This window comes from Monodelphis domestica, chromosome 5 (assembly GCF_027887165.1).
Source record: "Monodelphis domestica isolate mMonDom1 chromosome 5, mMonDom1.pri, whole genome shotgun sequence".
NCBI lineage: Eukaryota > Metazoa > Chordata > Mammalia > Didelphimorphia > Didelphidae > Monodelphis > Monodelphis domestica.
The window spans coordinates 285,646,175-285,668,980 of record NC_077231.1 but is presented as its reverse complement, the minus strand read 5'-3'; the positions used below and the strand labels follow the sequence as shown (position 1 = coordinate 285,668,980).

The 22,806-nt window shown below is 38.0% G+C and overlaps 1 protein-coding gene across 3 annotated transcripts in view; it reads left to right on the top strand.

The window, feature by feature from the left end:
* ACP3 (acid phosphatase 3) overlaps positions 1–19,984 on the top strand; it is a 53,543-nt gene extending 33,559 nt beyond the window's left edge. For 2 of the 3 annotated variants that reach the window (XM_007505099.3, XM_056800243.1), the window contains exons 8-12: positions 1,290–1,372; positions 2,689–2,792; positions 10,816–10,985; positions 15,844–16,003; positions 16,099–19,984. In XM_007505099.3, coding sequence (XP_007505161.1) covers positions 1,290–1,372; positions 2,689–2,792; positions 10,816–10,985; positions 15,844–15,959 — 473 coding nt within the window. In that variant the 3' untranslated portion in view covers positions 15,960–16,003; positions 16,099–19,984. The remainder of the gene's footprint in view (positions 1–1,289; positions 1,373–2,688; positions 2,793–10,815; positions 10,986–15,843; positions 16,004–16,098) is intronic. The other variant, XM_056800242.1, reaches the window with a different exon arrangement.
* The last annotated feature ends 2,822 nt before the right edge of the window (positions 19,985–22,806 follow it).

Here is a 22,806-nt window from a genome sequence, read left to right as displayed (position 1 = left end):
CCCATTGGGAGAATACTGTGTCCAGCTCCAAAAAGCCAGATCCTGAAAACAATAGTTGCAGTGGCAACACACAGTTTTTAACAGGAACACAGGTGAGAAATGGACAAAGCAGCATCTAACGTTTTAAACAGGAGCCAGATCACTGTGTGCTCTTAATGGATGGACACTGGAGAAGTAAAGGGGGAAATAAACCTTGATTAAGCACTTACTATATCACAGGCTACTAAACACTTTACAAATATTTTCCCATTTGATTATCAAAATAACTATGAGGTTGGATACTATTATATTCCCTTTATAACTGAGACAAACAGAGGTTAAGTGGCTTACCTAGAATCACACAGGTAGGAATTATCTGAATCTGGATTTGAACTCGGGTCTTCCTGATTCCAAGACTCAGTGCTCTATCCATTATGCCACTTAGCTTCTGGCTAGGCATATTAGTAGTGGCATGCTTTAACACCTGACTCCCTACCTCCTCCCCCAAAAAATGTGTCATGAGACACTTTTCAGTTTAATCCACATTATTAACATATCCCCTTTACTTGATTAAGTCTAGTCAATCAACAAAATAATAAATCAAGTCCTGATTTGTAGTATTTGCCCATTTCCATGATGTAAATGGTCACACTGAAAGCTTACCAATCATTTCTCATAAGACAACTGTTTTATGATCCAGCACATACCTGAATAGTAAAATCACTAAATTGCAGATCCAGAAAGGACCTCAGAGGTCACTTAGTTCAAATTCTTCCTTCTTTGGAAGAGAAAAGTTAAGCCCTGGGATGTGTCAAGTTACCCAAAGATCTATGGCATAGTGATCACAGTATAACAACCAAGCCAAGATCTCTTCCTTCCTCCTTCTAGCACACCATGAAGGAGCACGGGAATAATAAGAATTCTAATAAGAGGTAGCTAAACCCCCCAAAAATCTGAAAAGTCTGCATTACAGCTGAATTCAAAAGCAGTTTATTCCCTAGGACTGATCTTAGGTTGTGAATATTATACAAGCATAGAAAGAAGGAATAAAGTCAGAGAGATGCAAGCAGATAGGCAGCTAGCAGCCCATCTTATAAGCCTTTGCTACAGAAAAAATGGCATTGAAAACAATCCTGGGTGATCCCAAAAGCCTTTTACAATGTCTTCATGTCAGCAGTCTCCTAATTTGGGTTTTAAAACAAATTTCTTCTTCTCCCACTTGAGGCACACAAAAACCTAATTGTGAATTAAGAGGTTAGCTCTAACCAGATGTCTGATTCATCCCCATCCTTTTGTGATTCTTCTTTAAGGTGTTCTGGTGAAAAAAATTGTTGATTATTTCCAGAAAGCAGCCAATGAATTGAATGCAAAAAAATTCATCATCTACTCAGGGGTAAGTATGTTGTTTTTTTCTGAGTTGAAGCAAAAATATTCAGGTACAAAGCAATACAACTTGATCTCCTAAATAGAAAGCCTTCCGTAAGCCAGCAAAGTCCAAAGGCATGAACTAGACAGATGCCGCCTAATTGTACGGATGTCCTGAATGTCATTGAAACAGGATAATTTCTATAAACCCTTTCTGCGCTTTAGTTTTGTCACTGAGGCTCTTTGGAATGTTCATCTCACTCAACATTTCAGCAAGCATTTTTATTAGCCACCTACTATGTCTCAAGCAATCTCCTGACTTCCTTCAAGTCTCAGTTAAAATCCCACCTTCTGCAGAAGAAGCCTTTCCCAATTCCCTTTAATGTTAGTGCCTTCTTGTCAAATGCCTCCAATCGATCCAATATATGTCTTGTTAGTGTGTAATTATTTTCATACGGTCTCACCCTTTCGATTGCAAGCTATTAAAAAGCAGGACTTTTGCCTTTCTTTGTAACTAACCCACAGTGTCTGGTACATAGTAGGCACTTAATAAATGTTAGGCTTGACTCAGCACTGAGGATAGAAAGGCAAAAATGGAACAATTCCAAGGTGCTTCATATTAGAGGGAAATGGCATGCATGCAGAAAAGTAACTACAAAATAATTTCCTAGGATGAGGCTAGAGCCCTGATTGACCTTGATGTCATGAAGACCTAGGTTCAAATTCTATCTCTTATACTATATGACCATGGAAAAGTCACTTAACCTTTCAAGTAACCCAGGCAACTCTCAAAGAACATAAATTACAGATGTATAACAGTGGAGGGAGATTCCACACCCAGAGTTCCCTATACCAATGAAATCAATGGACCAAAAGGAGTAGGGGGAGGGGTGATAGCAGGTTATCATAGGACAGTGAGCACAGGAATAGAAAGCTAAGTCTTCGTTGTTATAGCATGCAATCTACTTCCAAATTTTGTTGTGTGATCTTTAGTAGGTCACTTACCCATTTGCTCATTTGAAAAGTGAATTAGATTTTATCTTAAATTCCAGCAGTATATAAAGCCAAACTAAAACTTCTAAATATTCTGAAATAACTTCCTTCTTTTTCAATAATTATGTCAGTAACCCTCTCTAGTCTCATGAAATTTTATCCCCAACTTGATCCTCAGGTGGCACAAAACCATACAAAAAGTTTGTTATTCCTCCATAATTGGGCATAAAGTTCCTCCAAAACTTTATGATTATTCATTCTTTTATATGTATATTATATATGATTATTCGTTAAGCTAATGAAAAGGGTAAACCACAGGTAAGCCTGGAAAGTGTTTTTTCTGTCTTTCAGCATGACACTACTATTGGGGCCCTGCAGATGGCACTTGATGTTTTTAATGGAAAATTTCCGCCTTATGCTGCCTGCCACATAATGGAACTATACCTTGAAAATGGGTGAGTATTTCTAAATCCTTTTCAAAATAAAATCACTACCTATATCAATTTGCTTGCCTTTTCTAGGAGGAAATACTCTCTTTGTTGACATTTAAGTTCAGAATAAAAAACAAAAATTCGAAAAACAAATGTTAAGAATTGTTTTTACATGTAATTGGAAAAAAACATAAAAATTTTCCAAAATCAGAATCAACAACAATCTAAAAGGAAAAAGTAGTATACTAACCCAGTCATGATGCCTTCTATTTTTTCAGTAATATTTTATTTTTACCAATTATATATAAAAATAATTTTAACATTTTTTCTAATATTTTCAGCTCCAAATTCTTTCCCTCTTACTCCCTCCTTGAGACAGTAAACAATTTGAGATAAGTTATATGTGGCTGACATGATGCTTTCAAAATATTTTGTTTTTATTCTGAACTTAAATACAAAAAAAGAGAATATTTCTGTACATATAGGATAACACAAATGAGTTGATTTGAAGCTGTGACTTTTCACTAGTCCTTGATTCCTAAAGCACTCCTTCTATATAGTGATCTATAATAATCATAATTAAAATAATTGATTCCATTAACCATTGGAGAAGAAGAAACTGGGAAACAAAGTAATCAACAATGCATAGAATGTTGGAGGTGGAAAAAACCTAAGAAAACTTTATAGACTCACTTTTTCATTAGAACTGCATGCTGGGGAAATTAGAAAATTAAGAAAGAGTTCATGACTAAAGAAGCAATAGAGGGGGCAGCTGGGTAGCTCAGTGGATTGAGAGCCAAGCCTAGAGACGGGAGGTCCTAGGTTCAAATATGGCCTCAGACACTTCCCAGCTGTGTGACCCTGGGCAAGTCACTTGACCCCCATTGCCTAGCCCTGACCACTCTTCTGCCTTGGAGCCAATACACAGTATTGACTCCAAGATGGAAGGTGAGAATTAAAAAAAAAAGCAATAGAGAGGGTCATAGAAGATAAAATGAATAGCCTTTATTATATAAAATGTAAAAGTTTCTGTAAAAACTGATTTAATGCAGATAAAAGTAAAAAGGAAACCTGTTGGGGGGGTGAATCTTTGCCACAAATTTCTATGATAGAGGTTTCATATTAAAGGAAAAAAATGGATTCAAATTAAGACCAAGAGTCATTCCCAAATAAATAAATGGTCAAAGGATATGAAGAAGTTTTCAAAAGAAGAAATTCAAGCTATCAACAACCATGTGAAAAAAGGTTTTGAATCACTAATGATTAGAGAAATACAAATTAAAGCAAATCCAAGGTCCTATTATGCATCCTTCATATTGACAAAGTTAACAAAACAGGAAAATAAGAAGTTTTAAAAGGGCTGAAGGAAAACAGGCACATTGATATGCCATTGATGGAGTTGTGATCTAATCATTCTGGAAAGCTATTTGGAACTGTCCAAAAAATTTCTATACTAGGCATATGTGTTCTTTGATTCATTTATGAGACTACTGGGCTTATACCTTAAAGAGATTAAAGAAAGAAGAAAAGGACCTGTATGTACCAAAATACTCACAGCTTCTCTTTTTATACTATGAAAAAACAGGAAACTAAGAGAGTACCCTCCTATTAGGGAATAGCTAAACAAATTGTGGGCAGCTGGGTGGCACAGAAGATAAAGTGCTGGGTTTGGGATCAGGAAGACTCATCTTCTTGAGTTCAAATCTGGCCTCAGACACTTAATAGTTGTATGACCTTGAACAAACCACTTAACTCTGTTTGCCTCAGTTTCCTCATCTTTGAAATGAGCTGGAAAATAAAATAACAAAGCACTCCTTTTCCAAGAAACCCCCAAAATGGGGTCACAATAAATGGAACACAACTGAAATGACCAACAAAACAAATTGTGATATTATTTTGTGCCATGAAAAATGACAAAATGGATCATTCCAAAGGAAACTGGGAAGTCTTCTATGAAGAAAGGCAGAATGAAGAGAACTAGAACAGATGATACAAAGACAACAATATTGAGAAAAATAACTTTAAAAACCTTTAAAGTGCTGATCAATGAAATGATAAATGACACATCTAGAGGACTGAAGATATGACATACCACCCACCTCAGACCAGAGAATGGCCAATGTGGGGATTTGTTTTGCTGGCCTATGCTTATGTGCTATGAGGGTTTTATTTGGGGGCTTTCAAAAAAAAAAATTTAAGTCCTTTTCTCCCATCTTAGAATCAATACTATGAATTGGTTCTAAGGCAAAAGAGCAGTAAGATCTAGGCAATAGGGGTTACCTGATGTGCCCAGGAACACACAGCTAGGAAGTAATTGAGGCCAGATTTGAACCCAAGACTTCTCATCTCTAAAAAATCTAATGAGCCCATCACATACAAGTTCCCTTTTCCTCAAACTAATTTGACTATCACCCTATGCCCTAGTCAGACCCCATCTCACTATAAGTCAAGATTGTGTTCAGTTCCAGGCATCTAGGAAGAATATTAACAACCAGACTGAGTATGGATTATGAAAGAAGATTGCAGGTTATAGAATAAAAAAATACTATGCTAATGCAGCCATGCTACTGCTTCTGGATATTGAGAATCCTAAAAAAGTGTCTGGAGACCAAACACACCGAGTGTTTTAAGGATTGCCGTGGAGAAGGATTCAATTTGTTCTGCTTGGCTCTAGAGGGCAGAACTAAGAACAAAAGATAAATAGAAGCAGATTTGTTTCTTAACATAAAGAAACAGTTCCCAACAGAGCTTTCCAGGAGTAAAATGTACTCCTGAGGGGATGGTTGGTTTTCCCCCACTGGCATTACTGGCTAGATGACTATTGACTCTTCAAACTACTAGCTAGATGACCATTCCCTAAACATATTATAGAAAGGAGATGGTTCAGTGGGTGCTAGAGATGCTGAGATGTTATAATGCCAGCTATATACCTTGAATCCACCAATGACACCAAGATCACTCCAAGGAGCCATCTCTCCCTGGAGGAAGCCACTAGGGTTCCAGCATGAAAAACAAGAGCAATTGGAATTTGCAAAAGTAAAGGCTTTCAGGTATGTATTCAGGGATCTTATTTCTCCTGAGATTCAAGGATCAGAGCTAGGACTGCAGAAAGGCGAGCAAGAGGAGAACCAAGTCATTTCAGAGAGAAGGAAGTTAAACCATTTGTGCCAAATATATGTTTCATCACTCCTAAATGGAACTGGGCAGTAAGAATCTCTTTGCTCCAGAGCATCCTCAGAGTTCTACCATCCCTACGTGTTTCTGGCTAACTATATGTCTTCCAGTGGGGTGAAAAGGACCTAGTGGCCAGTGAAGAAGCTCATCCCCTTCCTTGATGGCCCCCACCCCCTGCTCAATCAGAAAGCCAGATAGTCACAATCCAAGAAGGATGTACCCACAAATGTTCAAGAAATCAATTAACCAATATTAATTGCTCAATTCCTTTGAGTAAAGGAATATGCCACCTGGGGGGAGGGAAGAAAGAGAAATAAATAGGCATAAGACACTGTGAATGAATGAAATCAATGGTTAGAACCTAAAGGGACCTTTGAGATCTTCTAGTCTACTTCATTTGACAGAGAAGTCATGTGATGGAATTCATATAGCTAGTCAATGACAAATACAATTTGGTACACAACTAGTACCTGACAGTACATAGATCTGACCCTGGAAATTCTTTTTAAAAATAAATTTCTATTGAAATCTTTTTTTAAATATTACTTACATATCTCCCAGCACCTCTTTTTCCCCTCTCAGAAAGCCATCCTACATAACAAAGAATATTTTTAAGGAAAAATTAAAAAAAAAAAGAACAAAACCAATTAATGCATTGAAAAAGTCTGAAGATATATGCAGTTACACACTGAAGACCTTTCACCTCTGCAAATGAGTGAGGGGTGGTGTCTTCTACCTCTCCTTTGGGACTTTTCTTTGTAATTCTCTGACATTCATTTTCAATTGTTTTACTGTGATTGTGTTTTCCATTTACTTTGTTGTAGTCACTATGTATATCACTTTCTTGACTCTGCTTACTTCACTGTATCAGTTCATGTAAGTCATTCCATACTTCTCTGTATTCATCATTTTCATTGTTTCTTAAACCACAGTAATATTCCACTATATTCATGTACTTGTTAAGCCATTCTCCAGTTGATGGGCATCTATCTACTTTGATTCCTAGGGATATCCTAAAAGGAAAATAGTTCTAAAAAAAATAGAGAGAAGATTCTTATGGAAAAGGAGAAAACATGCTAAAAGGCAAAAGGCATGGTATTTCCATTCAAATGGCTTGGGTTGTCTTAGATAAGTCACCTAACCTTTCTAGGCTACAGTTTTTCTATTGGTAAAATGAAAGGATTGGACTGAACATATAACATACCACCCACCTCTTGCTAGAAAGATAATACACATAGAATGCATAACACAACATGCATTTTTCAAAATGGCCAATATGGAAATTTGGTTTGCTGAACTATGTATATTTGTTATAAATGTTTTATTTGGGTTTTTTTTAATTGTTCAGAAAAATTAATGGACACAAACCAATTCTCTTTTCCTCAAACTAGTCAGACCCTCCAGCTAGATGTCACAGCAAATAAAATACTAGATCTGAAATAAGAAGACATAAGTTCAAATCTAGCCTCAGACACTTATTAGCTATATGACTCTGGGCAAATCCTTTCATCTCTTCCTTGTCCATAAAATGCAGATAATAATAGCACCTATCTCTCAGGGATGTTGTGCAGAACAAATGATATAATAATTGTAAAGCATTAGCACAGAGCCCAAAACATAGCAAGAGCTATAGAAGTTGACTATTGTTATTATTGGGCAGCTAGGTGGCACAGTGGATAGCACTGGGTTTGTAATCTTTATGAGTTCAAATATGGCTTCAGACACTTTTTGTGTGACCTTGGGCAAGTCATTTCACCCTGTTTATCTCAGTTTCCTCATCTGTAAAATGAGCTGGAGAAGGAAATGGCAAATGACTACAGTCTCTTTGCCAAGAAATTTTTTTAAGTTGAGTCACAGTCAGATACACAGTCAGATGATGAGACAACTCATCAACAAATAATTATTATTTATTAAATAGGGATAACAAAAGCACCTACTCCCAGGGTTGTTGTGAGGATCAAATGAGATGATAAATGTGAAGCACTTAGCATAGTAGTGCCTGATACATAGTAGATGCTCTGTAAATATTATATATTATTAGTTATTATAATCATGAGGCCCCTTCCGTCAGTGTGACCCTATAAAATTATCAGAGATTCTTATAATAATAATGGAGCATATCTCATACAATAGGTGATTAATAAATACTAAATTAAATTACATCAACATGAGGGCTTACAGTGACACAGATTTCTACATATTGATGCAATGAAAAGAACACTGGATTTTTTTGTGAGAGGATTTGGTTTCAAATCCCAGCTTTTCCACTCACTACTCATGGAACGTTGGCCAACTCTCTTCCCCTCTCTAGCTTCTTTATTTCTAAAATCAGGGGGTTGGTCTAGAGGCAGTCTGGGCAATCAGAATTCTTGCATCAGCCCAAGCCACAATGCCAAACTCAGATGAGGAATGAGAACAAGAGAAAACCTTCACTCTGGTCCACATAGAATTCAGTCTCGTTTCCATTCTTCAACTACTACCACCCTCTTGCCATGTGCTCCCTTCCTTTCTCCTTTCAATGCTCTGAATACATTTTTTAAACCAAAGATGGGAAACATTTTTCTACTTGGAAGTGATGACTCACAGAAAAATATTAACCAAGGACCACAAACATAGGAGGAAAAAATCAACTTGTTATTGGTTATGTTTCTGATAAAAGAAAAATAAACATAAAAAGCTAAATTCTTCCACTTCATATGGAAGAACTAGGGATAAAAGCATATACTCTAATGGAAAAAGTTCTGGACTGGAGCCAAAATCATAGGTTCAAATCCTAGCATTGAGACTTCCCAATGTGACTTTGGGAAAATCACTTAACTCTTTGAGGCCTCAGTTTCCTCATCTGTAAAATGATATAAATGAACTAGAAGACCTTTCAGGTCCTTTCCAACTCTCAACTATGACCCCAGTAATATAAAACATTTATTTATATATTATTTCAATGTAATACATATATATTTACATATATGTATAAAACAAATACATATATAACAAATATTTTAAAATAGATGTAGACAGCAGGTACCACTAGGAAGATAGGTAGGCTAAGCCAGCAATCTCTCACCAAGCCAACAAATGTTGAGCAAGCTCATTCAACTGGTTCCCCCTGTGTTCTTGTAGATGGAACCTCCCTGACAATTCAATCCCCTTCAGGGACTTGGCTTTTACTTTCTAAACAACTCAGTCCCTTTTCTTCGCAAAATATATCCAGCTTTTCAAAACCTGGAATGACAGTGAGTCAGACCAAGAAAATGGAAAAGGAACAGAATGGAAAAATGCTTTATCAGCTCCCAAATTAAAAGTATATGAATCCTAAATTCCTATGTTAGGCTGATATTGGATCAATATTGTTCTCCTGCATTCTCCCCCTCTTCTAAGTCTAGAGGTTCAACCAGAACCAACAATTTTTGTCACTGTGGAAGGAGAAATCTGCTGTCTCTGTTTCTATTTGTAAGCATACGTGCATACACGTGTGTATATGCAATTATATATTCTTATATAAATTATATAGCCACAGCTCAGCATTTCTCTTAATCAAAACTTTACTGATTTAAGAAACAAAGTCAACTTTTTTTTTTTTTAATAAACCCTTACCTTCCGTCTTGGAGTCAATACTGTGTATTGGCTCCAAGGCAGAAGAGTGGTAAGGGCTAGGCAATGGGGGTCAAGTGACTTGCCCAGGGTCATACAGCTGGGAAGTGTCTGAGGCCAGATTTGAACCTAGGACCTCCCATCTCTAGGACTGGTTCTTAATCCACTGAGCTACCCAGCTGCCCCCCAAAGTCAACTTTTAAAACAAAGGTTAATGCCCTCAAAGCCTAGAGGAGAGCATCAAGTTCAAAGTAAGTGAATGACCACCACAGGATATCTTCTAGAGAAAAGGAAAGAGAGGAGGGAAGGAAGGTCACCCTATCTCTAGCCCAAACTAATATAGCTTTCCAGAACTCCAAAGACTAGGACTTTGGTGAAATTCTATATAAGCAAGAGATAATGGTTGGTTTTGTTTTTAAAGCATCTAAGGGAGGGAGAGAAAATCAAGGAACAAAGAGGAGAAAGGGGAAGGGTGAAACATCCAGGGAAATAAAGAGCAGAAACATGGTGGTTGGGTCATAGGCTCATAGATTTAAGAGCCAGAAGGGACCATAGTGATCACGTCCAGCCTTCCTCATTTGACAGATGAAGAAACTGAAGCCCACAGAAATTAAGTGGCTTGCTCTAGCTCACATACGCTGATGACTACACTCCTACACAGATGCAAGTCTCCAGTTAATCTTATGGATTGACAGCAAATTCAGAGAAGCACTTTTGTAGAGTGGAAAGAGAACTGGAATTAGAGTCAGAGAAACTGGGTACATCCCATCTCTGCTAGATATTTGGCCTTGGACAAGTCAAAAAGAATGAGTGAAATATTACCCTGAGGGAGAGGGAAAGGCCAGCTCCTTGCTCTCTTTACCCTGAAATTCAGCACCTCCTGCTCCTTGCTCTCTTTACCCTGAAATTCAGCACCTCCTCTGTCTGCTCCTGAAACCTCGATTGATTCCACCTTCTATTCTGACAGCTCTCCAAAAATCACTCCCCAACCCAACAAGGGATAGTCCCTTACTCCAGTGAGATAGCCCTAATTCCTCCCCTATTCCATTAATAGCCGATATCTTCTACCCACTGCCTGCAACACTTTTCTCCCTGGGTCTGCCCTTCCCATCAATGCCACAACAGATTTCCCCCAGCTCCTTAACCCCAAGGTAGCCAAAGAAAGTCTCCTCAGCCACACCAACTTTTCACTTCCTGTGTTAGACTCCATCTAGGGACAAATTTAGAGGCACTTGAGCAATACAGGAACTGAAGTTGCTTTCTTTTATATCCCACAAACCAGGCAATACAACGTTGAAATGTACTATCGGAATGACACACAGCAGGATCCTTACCCCCTCACCCTACCAGGATGCACGGCCAGCTGTCCACTGAAGCAGTTTGTTGAGCTGGTCTCCCCTGTAATGACAGAAGACTGGTCAAAGGAGTGTTTCAGAATTAGTGAAGACCAAGGTACTAAGGAAGTTAGTCCCTTCTGAAGAAGCAACAGACAAGAAGGCCTAGGAGTCATTCACAGCTTTGGGATCATGCCTTAGCCATCATTCTCAGTGACTAGGGGAAAATGGATTTTGGTGATGTGTTTCAGGGAACTCCAATTCTTATGAAGCTTAGACCTCTCCATCTACCACTACCTTCACTCACAACAAACTTACCTTCACTTGTACACAAGGGTAACGTTTGTCAGATAATGTTTAAAATGTAATTGGGGATAAAACTGGAGAAAACATTACAAGATTTCCAAGTTTCATGGGGCTCATCTAAGCCATGTATATACTATATTGACCTCACCAGTCTTCATACTTTCTAAGAACACCTTGAATCCAGATTAATAGCACCAGATCCCTTAAACTACAGTTAGAAGAATATGTCTGACTCAAACCGATTATCATTAACTCATAAGGGTTCTAAGGGGATGAATAATCAGATGCCAGTGAGGGAATAGAATTCTAATAAATAGAACTGGACAGGCAAGAGTACAAGCCTCCCACTCCTAAGAGTTCCCATCTTCCTAACAGAAAATGCCAAGATGGTAACTATAGAGCAGAAGAGCTGGTAAAAGAAGTGAGACACATAGGGTGCAATTTTTATATCAGGTCAGTGAATAGAAATAGCATAAAGGCAAGGATGAGGCTGAGATGCTGATAAGTAGGTCTAGGAGGATAAAGTTAAATCTTCCCTTGGACTGTCCCATCCTGGGAAGCAGGTTGTATCTTGTTTTGAATTTTGTTATGGGTTTGTCGGGGTTTTTTTTTAATCCTGACTAACAGAATAGAAAAAATAAAAACTTCTTTGATCCCTCTGGCTTCTGAAGACCTGAAAAAGGTTTGCTGAAAAAGAAATGAAAAAACAAGCTCTTATTGATCTTGAGAAGTGAAAACAACCTGCCAGAGAATACTGTATGATTGATAGATACATAGATACATAGATAGATGGATAGATAGATAGATGGTTGGATGGATACATAGATACATAGATGAATACATAGATGGATACATAGATAGATACATAGATAGATAGATAGATAGATAGATAGATAGATAGATAGATAGATAGATAGATAGATGGATAGGTGGATGGATAGAGGGATAGAAAGATACATAGATAGATGGGGAGTTAAGATAGATCATCATAGAGATGTTAGGTAAGGAAAGTGAGAAGCGGTGTGCTGGCACAAGAAATATGCCTAAAAGATGAGAAACTTAAGTGGGTACTCTTTCTAGAAGCCACTGTCCCAAAGGATATAAAAACTGAAATAGTGTGTAAGAGAAGAGGCATCATTATGTTTGATAAACCTGAGAAAGATGTATCTCCCAATTCAGATACCTCCAAAATAAGAGGTCAATCAATAAACATTTATTAAGCACCTATTTTATACCAGGCACTGAAAGGCAAAAGACAGTCCCCATCCTCAAGGAAATCACAGTCTAAAAAGAAGTTAGAAAGGATGGCATAGGAGGAACTGAGAAGCATTATGAAGTTCCGAGAGCAGCCATGTAGGAAGTTATTCCTGAGCCACCTCCTTAAATGGGGATCTGGGAAGAGTTTTCTGATATTTCCCCAATCACCCTTGCCTGTCAGAGGGAGGCAGGGTACTGAGAAGGTCTGAGTTTCAGAGTAGATGTGATCTTATAGGGGGATGAGTTTCTGGAAATCTTGATGAGGTCCAGTAGGGAAGCCAGGTGGGAAATGATAAGGCTGCCATGGGCAGATTTCTCTACCTAAGAAGTAATTGCAGAAACTGATGTTTCAGTGAATGTCTACCCAAAGGAATCAGAGAATAAAAGCTAATGTGAATTTGACATGTGAATGATGCAAAAAAGCCTAGAGGCTATCGTTCTCCAGACAATTGCTGAAAGCAAAAGGGAGAGAATACCGAGGGATGGTTCCAACTGAATGCTAGTTATTACAAGTCAAGTTTCTCCAAATTAAGACAATTTAATGTGGGAAAAATTGGACTACCTTCCAAAGGACACATCTTCAGTCCTCTCTTACCAAAAATAACAAATATGACAATAATTAGAAAATAATGTTTTGGGGGACATAAAGGAGGCATCCGCCACAGATCTAGATCCTAGTTTTCAATGGTACACATGACTTTTCCCAGTCATTCAGGGAGTCATATATGAAATGGAGGGATGGGGAGCAGGATAGAAAGCCATTATTAGGAAATTCAGAAAGTAATTTTAAAATGGGATTTCTCAAAGTAGTGTATGTACATGAATGCATATTTCTTTAAATAGTATTAAACTCCTTCAGTTTACAGAGGGTCTAGATCTCATAATCTTACTGGAGGGAAAAAATATGTTATGGGTTTTAAAAAATTCATTTTACCAGGAAGAAAGCATTTAATTTAATTCACTAATAATTTATGATCATTCTCAAGGGTCTGAGCATAAGTTGGCATCTGCACTATCTAGTGTCCCAAAAAGGAAATGGTCAGGGGAAAAGGAGGTTTGCTAAGTAAATGACAAGAATAATATTGGAAGGGGAATGTAGAAAAGTACAATGACATATACTTAATGTAATTGGCTTATAAATAGAAGTTAATGCTATTTTAGAATAGTATGTTTATTATAAACTACTCTTATCTTTTCATTAAAGCAGTCCTTCTGCTAGTGAACATTTGGCAAGCCTATTTTTTTATGTAATGCTTAAGAAAAATAAAACATGATTCTTTTAAAAATATTCTATAATTCAAATTTTTCACCAGTTCTGGTGGGATTTGGCATCATCCCCTTCATCCCTAATTTATTCCAAATTTGAGGATCTACTATTTATATAAAGATTTTTTCTTATGTTTTAGAAGTATAGATTAGTATAAGTATAGAAAGTATACCATTGGGTATGTTGTTCATTCATTCATTCATTCATATCCAACTCTTTATGACCCCATGAATCATAGCATGCCAGGCCTTTCTTTCCTCCTCTATCTCCCAAAATCTGTCCAAGCTCTTGTCCCATACATACATATGACATAGATGCTCATATAGTCACTTGTCCCTTAGAGCCTAGTTTTAAAGTTCTCATGCATAAGCCCAGCACCTTGCTAGGCAATAGTTGGGGGAGACATAGACTACTGATAATCTATAAAATGGATTATCTATGCAAAGTATTCTAATCTGTATGCTACTATAACTTGCATTTTTACTTGGAGAGTTAGTGGTGATAGTAATATCTGTCTCATCTTACTAATACTTTATTACTCCACTTTATCATAAAAAAAAACTAATAAAACTAAATGCAAAAAAAAATCATAAAGGGCAATTAAGTAGTTCATTGAATTAGGCCTGAAGCTGGAAGGTCCTGGGTTCAAATTTGATCTCAGCTGTGTGACAAGTCACTTAATCCAACTCCTTAGACCTTATCATTGTTCTATCTTAGAACTGATACTTGTATTGATTTTAAGACAAAAGATAAGGGTTTAAAAAATCATAAATCATCATAAAATAGATCTTAAAAGCTATTATCTTCCCCCTTGCCTCAATTCTATCCAGCCTTCCAAATTTAATTAGTTCAACAAGCATATTCTATGCCAACTATCCTACATTTCTCAACTCCCATAATTCCATTGTCCATTTTATGATAGTATCTAAGAGATGGCAGAGTATAATGGACAAAACACTAGACTAGGTGCTTCTAATCCTAGTTCTATCATTAACTCTAAGACCTTAGGAGAGTCATTTCACCATTCTGGACCATGTTTCCTTAACTGCATTATAAGATGATTGGATTATCTCTAGGACCATAAGATGAAGAGTTTAAAGAAACCTTAGAGACCATGTTAGAGTCCAGCCTCCTCACTTCACAGTTGAGATAAACAAAGTCTAATGAGATGCTAGGGGAGTGGGATTAGAGGCTCATGAATTAGAACTAGAAGAGAGCTTAATGGCCATTTGGTCTAACCCTCATTTTGCAATGATGGGCTCCCTTCTCTAAGTAACTTACCCCCAAAGTCACCAAGGCAGAAACAAGACTCCAGCCTGGGTCTTCTGGTTTCTGATGTGCTCACAAGACTTGTCATATCTATGAATCTAAGATTCTTCCTATAATGAATAACTTTGTCCCCTATCTACATAAGAATGTATATTTGGGGGAGGAGCATCTGGGTGGCTCAGTGGATTGAGAGACAGGCCTAGAGATGGGAGGTCCTAGGTTCAAATTTGACTTCAGACACTTCCCAGCTGTGTGACCCTGGGCAAGTCACTTCACCCCCATTGCCTAGCCCTTACCACTCTTCTGTCTTGGAATCAGTACACAGTATTGATTCCAAGATGGAAGGTGAGGGTTTATTTTAAAAATGAATGAATAAATAAGAAGAATGTATATTTAGGAAAGGAATAAATGATTATATATAAGCTTGGTTTTCTTTATTATCAGAGGTTTATAGAGAAAAACATTTAATTAGCAGTTTAAAAAGATGTTCCTTTGCTTAATGTCTATTTCTTGATTATCAATGGTGGAAATGAGAGGGCCTATTAGAAATAAAATATAATTTATTCACCTTTATGTAATAAGGATGACTTAAGAGCTTCTCAAGGAATATAAATGCTTATTAAAAAAATTTAAACTGCCTCACGAAACCCAACCCAACCCAAAGAGATGGAAGGGAGATATAGGATATGCTCCATTCCTTTTAGACCTGCTGCCTGATTGCTTCATGATTGGCCCTTTGTGATTTCCTAGGATTCATGGGTTGTTGTCAGTTTCAAGGCATCTGAAATTTAAAGGGAGGGCAGAAAACTAACACTGTTACCTAGTTCTAGACCTTCTTAATAAAATCTGCTTATCTATCCTTTTCTATTTTTCCAAGTTCTAAGGATAGCACTGACTGCCTTTTGCCTCTCATCTGGTGTTTTGCTGGTGTTGCTGTTTATCCTCTTCCATTATGGACCCTGCAGAAAGAGGAGCCCCTATCAGTCCATTTAAAAGGATGATTAAAGCAAGGACAGAGAAGCTGTACGAGATTCCTGGTATGACATATCTGTTTGTGATGCAACCCACAGAGAAATGGTATTCATCCAGTGGGGATATTTCTGCCTAGACTAATCTGTTCAAATTTGTTTAGGTCTTGGAATGAAATCACGGCCGTTCAATAACTAACTGCCACCAGATTGACAGCTGAAGGCATACCTTCTTAGGATTCATTGGTCACCTCAGCTGTGGATGGAGGCTGACAGTGTCATCTGGCTGGATAAGGGAGGTGGCTCTCTGACAAAGGATTGTTGAGTCCCATATTGGTATCCTCATTATGCCCATCTCACCAAGAGATCAGAGTGGTCAGTATAGTAGGTCACAAAAGGAAACCAACTTTAGATTGCCTGTTTCCCCAAAAGAATGAAGGCATTTGGGACTGAACAAAGATTAAGATTAAAGGAAGCTAAATGAAGAGAAAATATGGAAGATTAGCGTCATAAGGTATAGCCTTCAAGATATAAGGACCAGTCAGAAACTATAAGTGATCATCTTAAAACAACAACAACAACAACAACTAAGATGTAGTTAGAATATAGAAATGGAAAATATGGTTTGAGTTCTAGCAACAGACTTCTAGCTAGAATATTTTCAAAATCCAAAGAGGAAGGTACTCAAATTCCCTAATTTATAACAGTAACTTTTTTAGCTCTAGATCCATCCAATATAATGTTGTTTAGTCATTTTTCAGTTGTTGGATTTTTCATGACCATATTTGTAGTTTTCTTAACAAAGACACTAACTGGAGTGGACTTCCATTTCCTTCTCCAGCATATGATGTTAGAAATAAAAAACAAGTAGAACTAAGAATTGAAAATGTCTACAATGGGAAAACAATGAGAAAATTCATGAATCATGGTTCATGGTTCAAGGAAGGAAGGAAGGAAGGAAGGAAGGAAGGAAGGAAGGAAGGAAGGAAGGAAGGAAGGAAGGAAGGAAGGAAGGAAGGAAGGAAGGAAAGTAGGGAGGGAGGGACAAATTTCATATCTTGCATTTCATGCCATGTCTTTAGCTCAGCCATTATTTTGCTAGTGACACATCTCAGGGCTTCAATTTCTTCATCTTTAAGAGGATTGGACTCAATGGACTCTGAGATCCTTTCCAGCTCTAAATTTATGATCCTATGAGCTCATATTAATAAAATATTGGCTTTGAACAATGAATGAAATCATTGTTCATGAATTGGTTAATTATTTTTGAATGGTAGATAATAGGATACTTAGATATAATATCCTTCTTACCTCAGGGATGATAGTCAAAATTTTTATGTCTTTATTTTTCATGAGAAACAGTGATATAGTTAATAGAATCCTGGGCTTGGAGTAGACCTGGGTTCAGATCTATCTCTATTAGTTATTCTGCCTATGTAACCCTCAGTGCTCCAGGGAAATCCCTAAGATTATATTAAGAGGCAAAGGTACTGGTCTGCATTGTTCAAAGAAGTACCTTGCTGGGAGCTCTTCACATTGATAAAATCACAGGTCCAACACACACACACACACACACACACACACACACACACATATACAAGTCCATCCTTGGTTAGTACAATTAGAGATGCAAAAGCAAAGATGCTAGAGAACTGAAACTGGGATCTGTAAAATCTACATTCAAATCCAGCCCCAGACACTTAGCAGCTATGTGACCCTGGACAAACCTCTTAACATCTGTCTGCCTCAATTGTAAAATGAATGTAATAATTACATTTACCTCATAGGACTGTTGTGAAGCTCAAGTGAGAAAATATTTGTGAAGTGCTTAGCAGAGCCTAGCCCACAGTAAGCATTTAAATAAATGTCCATTTCCTTCCTCTATCTCTCTTTTATTTGTTTTTACTGTAATTTTGTTTAATTGTCAAGCATTTTTTTCTTCCTCACACTGGAAAAAAAAAGAAAAGAAAAAGAAAACCCAAAAGACAATGGATTCATAGAATTATATATTTAGATCTGGAAGGAACCCCATAGGAGGTTTTAGAGTGGAGGAAACTGGGGTCCTAAGAAGTTAGTTAAGTAACTTGCCTAAGATGACACAGCTAGTTAATGACAGCTTTAGAACCTGGAGTAGCTATAGGGCCCCATGATAGAACATCAACCCAGAATCAGGAAGAGCTGTGTTCAAATCCAGCCTCAGATACTAACTAGCTGTGTGACTCTGGGCAAGTCACTTAACCTCTATTTCAGTTTCTAAAATAGGCATAAAATAGCATCTACCTCCCAAGGTTATTGTGAGGATCAGATGAGATATTGTTGCCAAGTGCTTCACAAACTTAATGCATAGATGATAACTATTATCATTTTCCCTTAAAGCATAAATGATTCTTAAATACCAGGGGTTTGGGAGGGCACCAGTTTTCCTCAACTGTCTCATTTGAATAATAAGGAAAAAATTCTATTTACTATTTTCTCTCCCCCAAAATCCAATTTACCCTCCCAAAGATGAAAATTAGGTCTGCCTTGAGTCATTTCCTGGGAGATACTATGTTGACAAATACTATAATTATTTTTTAAGTTTTGTGGCAGAATGAAAAACCAATGGTGACAAATGATCCATAACAATAAATCAGAGAACACAAATGCATCCTGTAACATTTGTCAGGAGAGAAACTAATCATGCAGCTTCAAGATCCAGACTCTGTGAGATTAGCTAAATTGGCTGCACTCATGAAAGTGACTTTTTTTCAAATGTGACCAAGATGATAAGGTCCTTGCAATACTGGTCTTCCATCTCTGCCATCATAATAAATACTACTTAGATTACATTGCTCAGAACTTAAGCAAGCATAATTACCCATTTTATGAACAGTTCAGATAGATGATTGATTAAGACTGAAGAGCAGAGTGTCCAAAGGAAGACAGGAAGATTTCGTAGGAGGCTGGCTTGCCCGAAATAGAAATTTTTCTGGGAGAAAAAGAATTAAGTGAGGACTTAGACAATTAGTCCATGATGATGCTACTCGAGACCTGAATGATTGCTGATAGGAAAGAGCCATTTGTATCTTCAAGGGTATCAGGATATTTCAAGCATTCTTTGAATTTTGCCATTCCTAATCATGCTCTACAAAACCTGTCTATAGCAAGCCCATGACTACCCTTTTTGCTAGCACCTTCCCTATTTTCTCCTCTAAGAGTCAGCTAGGTTTGGTAATAGATAGAGTGAGCACTGACTTTGGAGTCAGAAAGACCTGAATTCAAATCCAGTTTCAAACACTTACTTACCAGTTATGTGACTATGACCCTGGACATCAGTTAATTATTCTGTCTCAGGTTTGTTTTCCTTTTTTCATATATAAAATGGAGATAATAATAATACCTACCTCCTAGGTTTATCTTGAGGATCAAGTGAGATTGTATTTTTAACGCTCTTAACACAGTGACAAGCATATAGGGGCTTGCTTCTTTCTATCCTCTTTTTTTTTTAATTATCAAGCATTTTTCCTCCCTCTCACCTCTCCCTTCCAATAGAAAAAGGAAAAGAAAAAGAAAACTTTCATAACAAATGTCATCAAACAAAATAATGCCGTCTTCTCTCTAAGTTTTCTGAACTTTCTCTGCCTTTTTTTTTCCTAGCTCCCCTTTCTTTCTCTTCTGTGTTTAGGAAGATTCCAAGTCATAATAAGAAGTATCACGGTAGCATTGGCATGCATATTCTCATTTGATCCTTACAACAAGCTTGGGAGAGAGGTGCTACTGTTCCCCATTTTACTGGTGATGAAACTGATAAAGAATTTAAGCTACTTTTCTGGGGTCACCTACCAAGTTAGATTCAAACGCAGGTCTTCCTGAACCCAAATCCCATACGATCCACTGTACCATCTAGCTACCACTCCAAACAAATAAACTGAGCCATTGAATCCAAATGCCTTTGAGACAGAGTTTGCTCTTTGTGAAGAAGCAAACTTTGATAAATAAAATAGTTTGTTAAATGTAAAATGTCACTTTCCATCTATAGAAGTGAAGGAATAAAATGGTATGTTTCTTGTCTTGTCTTATGTGTGTGTATCTTCTTTGCTGAGTAATGGATATGTTACCTTGGAATACTTCATAGGTCTTGAGCACTGCAACCTAATTTAAGACTCCTTCTTGGCCCTGTTTCCTTGTTTTACCTTAACAGAGGACTAACAATGCCTCTTTACACACACACTGAAGGATGATAGAATGTGAGAAGAGGAGGAAATGGGCTCAACCACCCACAGGCATGATTGGTTTTTTAACTCAAAGTTCAGATTTATTACTTTAATATGTGCTTTACCTCTGCAACATTAAAATTGACTATTCCAAAGTTTAATTCATTAAAAACACAATTTACAAATATTTAATGTTCCCTGAAAAATTTTTCAAGTAAAGAATTGGTGGGTGGAAGGGAATATATGTATAAACTCTTACTCTTACTCTTAATAGTAAGTAATGGTTCCAATACAGAAAAGCAGTAAGGGCCATGTTGTGAGGGAGATCAAGTGATTTGCTCAGGATCACACAGCTTGGAAGTGTCTGAGGTCACATTTGAACCCAGGACCTCTGGTCTCTAGGCCTGGCTCTCTCTCCACTGACCACCCCTTTGCTGCTCCTCGGTACTAAATATAATCAAATACCAGTTGTGACTTCAAATTCCATTTAGACCCACCACATTCAGTGGTGCTGATTTTTTGTTGTTCTTCAAGATCTTCTGTTAAATTTATGATGCTATTGCCTATGACAGGAGAAGGAACAGAAATTCTCATTTCTTTTTGGATTCCATATTTAATCAATAAGTCTACTGGGGCTATTTTCTGTATAAATAACTCTTTGTTTTAGATTATTAGTCACCTATTAGAAGTTATAATGGTCACCTCTTGGTCCACTAGGCTACTACCTTATTGGTCACCTCTTGGTCTACTACACTATTGGTCACCTCTTGGTCCACTGGTCCACAAGATTATTGTTAGCCTCTTGTTTCACTGGTCCACTAGGTTACTGGTTGTCTCTTGATCCACTGGTACATCCATTGGGTTATTGGTCACCCTTTGATCCACTGGTCTGTGAACTAGGTTATTAGTTGCCTCTTGGTCCACTAGTTTATTGGTCACCTCTTGGTCCATTTGTCCACTAGTTTATTGGTTGCCTCAATGTCCACAGACCCACCAGCTTATTGATTACCCTTTGGTTCACAGGTCTATAAGTTTATTGATAACTTCTTGGTCCACTGGTCCACCAGTTTATTGATCCCCTCTTGGTCTAATAGCTTATTGGTCACCTCTTGGTCCACTGCTCTATTAGGATACTGGTAACCTCTTGGTCCACTGGCCCATTGGGTGATAGGTCACCTTTTGGTTCACTAGTCTATTGGTCTCCTCTTGGTCTACTAGTTTATTGGTCATCTCTTGGACCACTAAGTTATCAGTCACTTCTTGGTCTACTGATCCATTTGCTTATTGATTGCCTCTTACTCCTCTGGCTCACTAGCTTATTGGTCACCTCTTGGTCCCCTGGTCCACTAAGTTATTTGTCACCTCTTAGTCCACTGGTCTCTTCACTACCTTATTAGGCGCATCTTGATCCAGTGGTCAACTAGCCTATTGGTTGCCTTTTGGTCTACTGGTCCACTAGGTTATTGGTTGCCTCTTGGCCCACTGGCATGTCCATTAGATTATTGGTCACCTCTTGGTACACTGGTCTGTCCCCTAGATTATTGGTCAACTCTTTGTCCACTGGTCCACTAGGTTTTTGGTCTTCTTTTGATCCACTGGTCCACTAGGTTTTTGGTCTTCTCTTGGCCCATTGGTCCATCCACTGGGTTACTAGTCAACTCTTAGTCCATTGGTCTGTCCACTAGGTTACTGGTTGCCTTTTGGTCCAGTGTCCATCCGCTGGGTTATTAGTTACCTCATGATCTACTGATCTTTCCACTAGCATATTGGGTGCATCTTGATCCAGTGGTCAACTAGCCTATTGGTTGCCTTTTGGTCCGCTGGTCCACTAGGTTATTGGTTGCCTCTTGGTCCACTGCTACATCTACTAGGATACTGGTCACTTCTTGGTCCACAGGTTCACTAGTTTATTGGTTGCATCTTGGTCCACTGGTCCATTAGCTTACTGGTCACCTCTCAGTCCACTCATCAATTAACTAGGTTATTGGCCACCTCTTTTTCTTCTGGTCCACTGGTCTGTCCACTAAGTTATTGGTTGACTTGTGGTATAGTGGTCTTTCCACAAGATTATTGGTCACCCCTTGGTTCACTAGTCCACTCAGTTACTTTTCACCTCTTGGACCACTAAGCAATTAGTCACCTCTTTTTCCACCAGTCCATTAGGTTCCACTGGTCTACTAGCTTATTGGTCACCTCTTGGACCATTAGTCCACTAGTTGCCTCTTGGTCCACCAGCCTATTGGTTGTCTCTTGGTCCACTATTCCTCTAGGATACTGGTCACCTCTTGCTCCACTCGTTTATTGGTTAGCCCTTCATCCACTGGTCCAATAGGTAATTGGTTGGCCCACTGGCCCACTGGTCCACTACGTTCGTTAATCAGCACCTTGGTCCACTGGTCCACTAAGTTACTTGTTGCCTCTTGCTTGTCTTGGACTTCTTGGACCACTAAGTAATTGGTCACCCAGCTTATTGGTCACCTCTTGGTCCAGTCCACTAACTTATTGATTACCTCTTAGACAACTAAGTTATTAATCACCTCTTGATCCACCAGTCCACTAGCTTATTTGTTGCTTCTTGGTCCACTAGTCCACTAGGTTACTTGTCACCTCTTGTTCTACTAGCTTATTGGTTAACCTTTAATCCCCTGGTCCACTAGCTTCTTCACTGATCCTTGGTTC